The sequence below is a fragment of the Hypanus sabinus genome, chromosome 5 (assembly GCF_030144855.1).
Source record: "Hypanus sabinus isolate sHypSab1 chromosome 5, sHypSab1.hap1, whole genome shotgun sequence".
NCBI lineage: Eukaryota > Metazoa > Chordata > Chondrichthyes > Myliobatiformes > Dasyatidae > Hypanus > Hypanus sabinus.
The window spans coordinates 163070235-163081663 of NC_082710.1; the positions used below are offsets into that span (position 1 = coordinate 163070235).

Genomic DNA, 11429 nt, shown 5'->3' on the forward strand with positions numbered 1-11429 from the left:
GTCCCGTACCGTCCGTGCTGGGTTGATGTCGATCCGGTGACTCCTGTACCATCTGTGTCGGTTTGATGTTGATCCAGTGACTCCCGTACCGTCCGTGCCGGGTTGATGTCGATCCAGTGACTCCCGTACTGTCCGTGCCGGATTGATGTGGATCCAGTGACTCCCGTACGGTCCGTGCCGGGTTGATGTCGATCCGGTGACTCCCGTACCGTCCGTGCCGGGTTGCCAGTGACTCCTGTACCGTCCGTGCCGAGTTGATATCAATCCGGTTGGTCCCGTACCGTCCGTGCTGGGTTGATGTCGATCCGGTGACTCCTGTACCATCTGTGTCGGTTTGATGTTGATCCAGTGACTCCCGTACCGTCCGTGCCGGGTTGATGTCGATCCAGTGACTCCCGTACTGTCCGTGCCGGATTGATGTGGATCCAGTGACTCCCGTACGGTCCGTGCCGGGTTGATGTCGATCCGGTGACTCCCGTACCGTCCGTGCCAGGTTGATGTCCATCCGGTGACTCCCGTACCGTCCGTGCCGGGTTGATGTCAATCCAGTGACTCCCGTACCATCCGTGCCAGGTTGATGTCAATCCAGTGACTCCCTTACCATCCGTGCCGGGTTGATGTGGATCCAGTGACTCCCGTACCGTCAGTGCCGGGTTGATGTGGATCCAGTGACTCCCGTACCGTCCGTGCCAGGTTGATGTCAATCCAGTGACTCCCGTACCGTCCGTGCCAGGTTGATGTCGATCCGGTGACTCCCGTACCGTCCGTGCCAGGTTGATGTGGATCCAGTGACTCCCGTACCGTCCGTGCCAGGTTGATGTCGATCCGGTGACTCCCGTACCGTCCGTGCCAGGTTGATGTCGATCCAGTGACTCCCGTACCGTCCGTGCCGGGTTGATGTCGATCCAGTGACTCCCGTACCGTCCGTGCCGGGTTGACGTCGATCCAGTGACTCCCGCACCATCCGTGCCAGGTTGATGTCGATCCGGTGACTCCCGTACCGTCCGTGCCAGGTTGATGTCGATCCGGTGACTCCCGTACCGTCCGTGCCAGGTTGATGTCGATCCGGTGACTCCCGTACCGTCCGTGCCGGGTTGATGTGGATCCAATGATTCCCGTACCGTCCGTGCCAGGTTGATGTCGATCCAGTGACTCCCATACCGTCCGTGCCGGGTTGATGTGGATCCGGTGACTCCCGTACCGTCCGTGCCGGGTTGATGTCGATCCAGTGACTCCCGTACCGTCCGTGCCGGGTTGATGTGGATCCAATGACTCCCGTACCGTCCGTGCCGGGTTGATGTCGATCCAGTGACTCCCGTACCGTCCGTGCCGGGTTGACGTCGATCCAATGATTCCCGTACCGTCCGTGCCAGGTTGATGTCGATCCAGTGACTCCCGTACGTCCGTGCCGGGTCGATGTGGATCCAGTGACTCCCGTACCGTCCGTGCCGGGTTGATGTCGATCCGGTGACTCCTGTACCGTCCGTGCCAGGTTGATGTCGATCCGGTGACTCCCGTACCGTCCATGCCCAGTTGATGTTGATCCAGTGACTCCCGTACCGTCCGTGCCGGGTTGACGTGGATCCAGTGACTCCCATACCGTCCCTGCCGGGTTGCCAGTGACTCCTGTACCGTCCGTGCCGAGTTGATATCAATCCGGTTGGTCCCGTACCGTCCGTGCTGGGTTGATGTCGATCCGGTGACTCCTGTACCATCTGTGTCGGTTTGATGTTGATCCAGTGACTCCCGTACCGTCCGTGCCGGGTTGATGTCGATCCAGTGTCTCCCGTACTGTCCGTGCCGGATTGATGTGGATCCAGTGACTCCCGTACGGTCCGTGCCGGGTTGATGTCGATCCGGTGACTCCCGTACCGTCCGTGCCAGGTTGATGTCCATCCAGTGACTCCCGTACCATCCGTGCCGGGTTGATGTCAATCCAGTGACTCCCGTACCATCCGTGCCAGGTTGATGTCAATCCAGTGACTCCCTTACCGTCCGTGCCGGGTTGATGTGGATCCAGTGACTCCCGTACTGTCCAAGCCGGGTTGATGTCGATCCGGTGACTCCCGTACGTCCGTGCCGGGTCGATGTGGATCCAGTGACTCCCGTACTGTCCGTGCTGGGTTGATGTCGATCCAGTGACTCCCGTACTGTCCAAGCCGGGTTGATGTCGATCCGGTGACTCCCGTACGTCCGTGCCGGGTCGATGTGGATCCAGTGACTCCCGTACCGTCCGTGCCGGGTTGATGTGGATCCAGTGACTCCCGTACCGTCCGTGCCGGGTTGATGTGGATCCGGTGACTCCCGTACCATCCGTGCCAGGTTGATGTGGATCCAATGATTCCCGTACCGTCCGTGCTGGGTTGATGTTGAGCTCACAACTCGACCTCCTTAAAAAAAACACTGCCACCTCCAGTTTGAATTCCCACGCGGAATATGTGGAGGATCAAGTACCCAAGCACAGCACAGCCCCCACTTGTCCCATTTAGCCTGTCTCAGTGCGGTGGTCCTTAGTACCCAGCGGACCTCAGAAGCTGGCGGAGCTCGGGATCCGCCGCCCGCAGTGTTTCTGTTCCATTGACGGGAAGTGATTGTGATCGAAAATAAAGTGGAAATAATAAAGCGTTTGGAAAGAGATGAAACGCCATCAGTCATTGGAAAAGCGTTAGGCTGCAGTCGGTCAATGATCGGAACAATTTTAAAGGATAACGGATAAAGTGAGAATAATGGAACGTGTGAAATGCTCTGCCCCAATGAAAGCTACAATTATTACTGAGCAACACAGTGGTTTAATTATTGGAATACATATGTTTCTTAAGTGTTTTATATGCACAGAAATGTAAAATATATACTATATACTAAGACAAATGTTTGACTAACTGACGCTAAATAATACCGGTTGTACTTGTTCCGACTTACATACAAATCCGACTTAAAGATGGACTCAGGAATGGAACTCGTAAGTAACCCAGGGACTGCCTGTACATGCTGGACCCGGGACAGGTCCTCTGAAATAGTAGCACCCAGGAATTTAAAACTGCTGACCCTCTCCACCTCTGATCCTCTGATGAGGACTGGCTCATGGACCTCTGGTTTCCTTTTCCTGAAGTCTGTAATCAACTCCTTGGTCTTTCTGACATTGAGTGAGAGGTTGTTGTTGTGACACCACTCAGACAGATTTTCAATCTCCCTCCTGTATGCTGATTCATCAACACTTTGATTTGGCCTGTGACAGTGGTGTTGTCAGCAAACCTGAATGTGGCATTGGAACTGTGCTCAGCCACACATGATGGAGCTGACTGAGTTTGCAACTTTCTGCAGCTTATTCCGATCCTGTACAGTGACCCTCACACCAGACGGTGATGCAACCAGTTAGAAAGCTCTTCACAGTGCATCGGCAGAAAGTTGTGAGTGTCCTTGGTGACATCCCAGTTGTCCTCAAGTTCCTCAGGAAATATAGCCGCTATCGTGCCGCTGCCACTGTAATTGTATCAAGATGTTGGGCCAGGATAGATCCTCAGAGATGTTGACACCCAGAAACTTGAAACTGCTCCCCCTCAGCAAGCTGTTTACTGTTTACCTGTGCTGCACACTACATGCACTCTGAGTTATGTTTTATTAATGTATTTGTGGTAATATTTTGTTTTCTGTGCTGTGAGTGATCTGTGTTTTGTGGGTGCACCGTGGTCTGGAGGAATGTTGTTTCATTTGGTTGTATTATGTACAGTCAGATGACAATAAACTTGAACTTGAACATGTCCTATTTAACAGAAGATAATTTAACTCTTGTATAGTCAGTTCACTCGACAATAAATGTGACACTCTGATACCTTCCCTGATTACTTGCTGAAGCTGAAATTGTCCCAGTTGCTAATGATGCCCAGTGAACCCAGCTCCCTCTGCATCTGCAACCTCTCCCCATTTCAATAATACACTCCTTTGTTTTCCCCGATAAAATGAACAATTCCACATACTGCCACCTTACACCCCATTTGTCAGATGATTTGCCCATTCTCATCGCTTTGGACCCTCCATACGTCCTGATCACAATTTACTTTCCTCCTTATGCTGCTGTCAAATTTAACCACCAAATCTGGTTCCTTCATCTCCCACATCAAGAACATTACAGAAAATTATGAAAATCTCTGTTCCCAGAACCAAACACAGCGGCATCCACTTTTACATCCTGACAACCAGAAAAGACTCATTTATGCCTACTGTCTTCTTCCTGTTTTACATTCTCCACAATAACCTTTGATATGACACCATAGTAAATGTTCACTGGAAATCTACACACAGCAGATCCACCTTTACCCACAGCACATTATCACTGTAAAAAGAGACCAATAAATAGATCAAACATGATATCCCTCTCACAAAACCATGTTGATGTTTACTGATTCAGGGATGTTTGTTTTAGGTGTCCTGTTATTATGCCAAATGATTAAAATCTCATTGATACAGTTTAAAGTTGTGCACAGGGCTCATATGTCCAAGGATAAATTGGCTTGTTTTTATTCCCATATAAATCCTATATGTGACAGATGTCATTCTGAGATAGCTTCTTTAACTCATATGTTTTGGTCATGTCCATTTCTGAAAAAATATTGGAAAGACATTTTCGATATTATTTCCATGGTATTGAACATTGATTTACAACCACATTCTATTACCACAATCTTTGGTTTACCAATGATGGAGTCAATTCATTTATCTTCTTCTGCTTGTCGGATGATTGCATTTCTTACATTAATCGTATACGACACTTCTATTAAATTTGAAAAGATTTGGAGGCCATTTATTCAATATTTTCACATGACGTCATTTGATCCTGTTCCAATCCTATTTGTTTTTCCGGTTTTGATTATATATATATATGTTGAGAGGATCGGAGTTGGGGACACTGATGATTTTTTATCTTTTTATAGATACTATAAACATCCCTTTTTTTCTTTATTAGTTAGTAGTTAGTTTGTTAGATTAGTTTTTCTTAGGGTAATAATATATTTTTTTCTTTTTCTCTTTTCTGCTTTTTTTCAACATGTTATACCTAGTTTTTTTTGTGTTTCATTTATATGATATTTGCATCATTCATGATTTGGGAAGACTTAACTATGTTGTACTTATTGCTTCTGTATCCTTTTATGTTCATTTCAATTTTGTAAGTTTGCAATCCCAATATCTATGTATTAATCTTATGTTGATATTAATAAAAAGCTTGAAAAAATCTCATCTGTGCTCTCAGAACCTGCTGAATCTGTATACCTCACATTCCCTGACCCAGTTCTACAACAGTTTAGTCCACATGCATTTGAAATTCCTTCACTTCTCTAACTCTCTTCTCCTGTGAACTCCTGATCTTCATCTCTCCACCACTGGTGTGTGTGTTTTGATTTACCACAAAGACCAAACTCTGACTTTCCCTGTCTGAAACTCTGCACTTCTGCTCCTCCTTTCAAACCGAACTCTATGTTCAGTCCAGGGTCACCTGCATCATTATTGTTCCCTGTGACTTGCTGACATATTATTGTGCAATTTGCCTCTGAAGCTTCACAGAACTTTTCATAGAAACATAGAAAACGTACAGCACAATACAGGCCCTTCGGCCCACAAAGTTGTGTCGAACATGTCCCTACCTTAGAAATTACGAGGCTTACCTATAGCCCGCTATTTTACTAAGCTGCATGTACCTATCCAAAAGTCTCTTAAAATACCCTATCGTATCCGCCTCCACCACCATTGCCGACAGCCCATTCCACGCACTCACCACTCTCTGAGTAAAAAACTTACCCCTGACATCTCCTCTGAACCTACTCCCCAGCAACTTAAACCTGTGCCCTCTTGTGGCAACCATTTCAGCCCTGGGAAAAAGCCTCTGACTATCCACACAACCAATGCCTCTCATCATCTTATACACCTCTATCAGGTCATCTCTCATCCTCTGTTGCTCCAAGGAGAAAAGGGCTAGTTCACTCAACCTATTTTCACAAGGCATGCTCCCCAATCCAAGCAACATCCTTTTAAATCTTCTCTGCACCCTTTCTATGGCTTCTACATCCTTCCTGTAGTGAGGAGACTAGAACTGAGAACAGTACTCCAAGTGGGGTCTGACCAGGGTCCTATATAGCTGCAACATTACCTCTTGGCTCCTAAATTCAATTCTACGATTGATGAAGGCCAATACACCGTATGGCTTCTTAACCACAGAGTCAACCTGCGCAGCTGCTTTGAGCGTCTTATGGACTCGGACCCCAAGATCCCTCTGATCCTCCACACTACCAAGAGTCTTACCATTAATACTATATTCTGACATCATATTTGACCTACCAAAAGGAACCACTTCACACTTATCTGGGTTGAACTTCATCTGTCACTTCTCAGCCCAGTTTTGCATCCTATCAATGTCCCGCTGTAACCTCTGACAGCCCTCCACACTATCCACAACACCTCCAACCTTTGTGTCATCAGCAAACTTACTAACCCATTCCTCCACTTCCTCATCCAGGTCATTTATAAAAAATTACAAAGAGTAAGGGTCCCAGAACAGATCCCTGAGGCACTCCACTGGTCACCAGCCTCCATACAGACTATGACTCATCTACAACCATTTTTTGCCTTCTGTGGACAAGCCAGTTCTGGATCCACAAAGCAATGTCCCCTTGGATCCCATGCTTCCTTACTTTCTGAATAAGCCTTGCATGGGGTACCTTATCAAATGTCTTGCTGAAGTCCAAATACACTACATCTACTGCTCTTCCTTCATCAATGTGTTTAGTCACATCTTCAAAAAATTCCAATCAGGCTCGAAAGGCACAACCTTACGAATTAATACAATTAATTATATTAGTGCCAGGAACTGGAGGTTTTGCTACTATTCTTGAACTATAATCTGTGTTGAAAGTTTATTTGTGATGTAGACTTGGCCAGGAAGTTCCTGAATGAGGAGATGAGGAAGGAATAACAATATTTTGAACTTTGATGTTTTATAAGCTGGAAAGGAACTTGGGGGTGAAAGACACAGAGCTGAAAGCTGCTGTTGAATGAAAATGTTGTTGTAAGTATCCAAGAGAGTCACAAGGGAGACAGTCCTACTCCTTCCCAACTTTGCCACTGTCTGGATCATGGGGGGATCCTTTTCCTTGGTCCTCAGCTCCAAACTGATTTTGTGTTACATTGAAGTTCAACACAATGTGAAACACAAATGAATCGAGTCAGCCCCTCTCAGCGTCCCTTCTGTTAAAGACCCTCTGGAGTCAGTTCAGAGACAATTCCCAAATATTTCCAGGCATTCTGTGTCACTGCAAAACATCAGCTCATAACTGGAATGAACAGGACAACTTCACCTAAATGTAGAGGACTGGAAGAATTGGGATAAGGTGTTGTTAATTCAGATGAGATTTAATTTGATACCCTTTTCTTTTTGAAGATACGTCACATTTCACTTGCTTGCAAAGTGATATCCAAGTGTGTATTAAACAATGACAGATACCTTTCAGTAATTCCTTGATCTTGGTCACATACGGAAGTTCATTGATATAAAATGAGGAAAGCTGCAATCCTACGATCAAGACACAAATCACAACAAAGTCCAACGCTGAAAGGCCTGCAATTAAAAATAAATCAAATAAGCAAACATGTAACAAAGCTCCAGAGAAATGTCAATGAAAACTTCCAGTGGTTGCAACAACCAAACTCTTACACTGATGTCCCAGTGAAGGGAAGATGCCAATTCCCACCCAGTGTGCCAACCTGTGACCCAGACCTGCACCAGCAGACCCTGTATAGATTAACAAGACACTGAACTGCAGTGTCAGGGAAGAATGAATAATTCACTGTGCCCACTCTATTTTCCACGTGGGTCTCCAGCCCAGTCTTTACATGTCACCTGCTGCCAATTTCTGCACTGGCTGCTCCTTCTGGTTCCAATGGCCAGACCTTAAGGAGCTCATTAAGGTCCGTAGTTTCTTCCTCCCAACATCCACAACAACTGATTATGGAGAAAACATAAATTTCACAGAAAATTGCTGAAATTTCCATTCCAATTCTGAGCAGTTTCCATAGTGTCTGCTATTCATAATTGGAGGTTGATGTCAATTTTTCACTGGTGGAGATTCCTCACTGGCTGCATTCAGTGTGATTGCAACCTAATTTCCCTCATTTCATGATGTGGTCAACAGTCCATCGGAGAAGAAAAAGCTGTACACGGCATTCATTGAACACTCAGACATGTCAGTCACTGTCACCAGCTCCGTCACTCCAGATGTTTGTGTTGGAATGTCAGATGGTGAACAGAGGAAGGAAACAGGAGTGTTTCTGACAGCTGCTTTGACTCTGCATATCTATTCACTGATGTACACAGATTGAAAAATTGAGACAAATTCTGTGAATGGGAGCCACAGTGAAAATCTATTTTAATTCTGCCCACCATCTTGGTGAATCTTTTCTGCACTCTTTCTAGTCTAATCACATGCTGACAGGCTGCATCACTGTCTGGTGTAGGGGGTGGGGGTCGGATACTGCACAGGACCGAAAGAAACCTCAGAGGGTTGTAAGTTTAGTCGGCTCCATCCTGGGTACGAGCCTACAAAGTACCCAGGAAATCTTTAAGAAGCAGTGTCTCAGAAAGGCAGCGTCCATTATTAAGGAACCCCAACACCCAGGCCATGCCCTTTTCTCACTGTTACCATCAGGTAGGAGGTACAGAAGCCTGAAGGCACACACTCAGTGATTCAGGAACAGCTTCTTCCCTTCTGCCATCTGATTCCTAAATGGACAGTAAGCCACTGAACATGACCTCACTTTCATTTTTTTACACAATATTTAATCTATTCAATATACATATGCTGTAATTGATTTACTTAATTATTTACTCATATTATTTTCTTCTATATTATGTATTGCATTGAACTACCACTAAGTTAACAAATTTCACGACACATGCTGGTGCTAATAAACATAATTCTGATTATATAATATTCATTTATGATTACATTTATTTAAGTCTGCAAGATTGAAACTGTATGCTCCAGGTGTGGTCGGACTAAAGATGGTACAGTTGTAACCTGACATCTTAACCTTGTACTCGATGCCCTATCGATGAAGGCAAGCACACCACGCACCTTCTTTACAATCCTGTCTGTCTGTGTCACCACTTCCAGGGAACTATGTACTTGTCCTAAGTTAATTACCATCTCCATTCCTATGCCCACTGACACAGATGATCTTGGTCTTGCTGTACACTGAGACAACTTTCTTTACTGTCCACTATCACAGCAATTTTGCTGTTGTCCATGGATTTACTGATCATGTCACCTACATTTTTGTCCAAATCGTTAATGTGAATGACAAACAACAGGGGACCGAGCACCAATCACTGCAGTACACTATTTGTCATCCATTGCCACCTCTGCCTCTGACAGCCAAGCTAAATCTGCTTTAGTGATGCTGGTTGGGAGAATTATTTTCTTGGATACTGGTGAGAACTTTGTTTCTCTTTAGGAAATAGCACCAGGTGATCCGTTACATTCTACCAGGGAACATAAATGGTTCCTTGGTTTCATGTCTCATCCAAAGGCAGAGGTGTACTGCAGTGTTAAATTATCAGAGATTACACAGACCAGGACTGCATTCCCTGCCGTTTACTCAGGTGTAATTGGAGTTTTCAAGATATTAATGGTAGACGGAAGCTATTTCTACACGTTGGGACTGAGAAACGTTACCACAGAAATTCCCTTACAAAGCACCGTTTTGATCCAGTGTTTTACAGTTGGGATTTACTTTTTCCAGAGTGGAAATGCCCTCAACAGAAATTCAATAGTGTGCTGTGTACAGTGGTCATCCTCACACCCTAATGGTGTTTCCACATCCGGAACACTGGTGATGCCATTTCCTGTGCAACATCCTCCTGTCGGGAAACTGCAATGTCATTAGACTGGATCTTGGAGATGCTCCTGACTACCTGCCATGGTCTCCTCTCAGTGAGTAAATGTAGCCTCAGTAACACCGTCTGAAGTCCCCATCACTTGTTTAAATGGCCAAGACCAGACTTCTGAAAATGCAACACTTCCCTCGCACTGGTTTGGAGGATGTGGGTCCTGTAGTTACTCCCCTCAGCTTGTCCTGAGAGGCTGATATTGAGCATCCCACTGGAATCTCTCATGATGGGAACTGGGTAGAGACTCCAGGAAACTAACCCAGAGACAATAAACTGCTGGTCTCTGTGTGCTGACACTGTGATATCATTGTATGAACACAATTAAACCTCAATCAAATCCGGCACATCAGCAGCCCCTCAGGATTAGGGTTGGTCTGTTTCCACCTCAGTACCATGGGGTCTGAAGTGAATATTATTATTATTATTATTATTATTTAAATATTATGATTTAGCTGCATCATTCAGATCCCTCCAGACTAAGACTAATAGGCACTGGAGAAGTTTTTTCCCTACTGCGGTCACTTTGCTGAACAGTTAACTGCCGGTTAACTGTTGGCTAACTATTACTTGTATTGCACTACTTGTATGTATAATCTATATTTTCATTTATATTGATCATTATTATTGTTATGAGCAGAGAGACAACATCTGCCGGAAATAAATTCCTTGTATGTGCACAGGTACTTGGCGATTAAAGTCTGATTCTGATTCTGATTCTGATTCCAGAATAATAATTATTTTGCTCTCCTTAACATTTGTGTACAAGGAAACAACATTAAAAAATTCTGAATTAAACAATTGTGAATGATAAGAGTATTGGTCACGTACCTCCAACCACAGACCAATACATTAACACAATGTACATGGCGAAAAGTGACAAAGTATTACAGATCCACAGGATTAGAAAATAAAATCTGTATCCCAGACGTCCTGTGGAGAAATAAAAAAAGCATGTGAAAACCATTAACAATCTATGCAGACTGATTATGACACTGAAGGCCATTCTGGACATCAATCAATGCTAGCTCCCCCGGGATCAATCACAATCCCAACCTTGACCCCACTTTTACTGTTACTCTCTCACCCCAGTTGTTACCAATGGCAAACCCTCCATCTCATCACCCCAAATGTAAAATACATAACAGTAAATGTTCTTGTTGAGAACTGTTTTAAACCATCAGATCCAGCTGCACCTGATTCAGCATCATCAGTCTTCCTCCCCATCACTAAATTATTTGTTCAATGATTAACCTGAAGTGCAAGAATAATCCCTGATTTGCTCTTGTCTCTGTAATTTTGCTCCAACAACATGTTCGATGCCCATCGGTGGGTGTGACTGAGACTGTCCACCTGTCTCTGTGGTTCCCTCCCATCCCTTTGCCCCCTGGATCAATGTTCCCAAATGTTCCTGTTGCCCTGGTGTTGAAATTGCATCTCTCTCTCACTGGATTCTATCCCATCTCAGTTCTAATTTCAATTTATCTACAAAGCCACC

The 11429-nt window shown here is 45.2% G+C and overlaps 1 protein-coding gene across 1 annotated transcript in view; it reads right to left on the reverse strand.

The window, feature by feature from the left end:
* The window catches only part of LOC132394807 (uncharacterized), a 63983-nt gene extending 54676 nt beyond the window's left edge, over positions 1-9307 (reverse strand). Inside the window, exons 1-2 of the mRNA XM_059971213.1 lie at positions 9259-9307; positions 7490-7603 (exon numbers count right to left, since the gene is read on the reverse strand). Coding sequence (XP_059827196.1) covers positions 7490-7603; positions 9259-9307 — 163 coding nt within the window. The remainder of the gene's footprint in view (positions 1-7489; positions 7604-9258) is intronic.
* Between the last annotated feature and the right edge of the window lie 2122 nt (positions 9308-11429).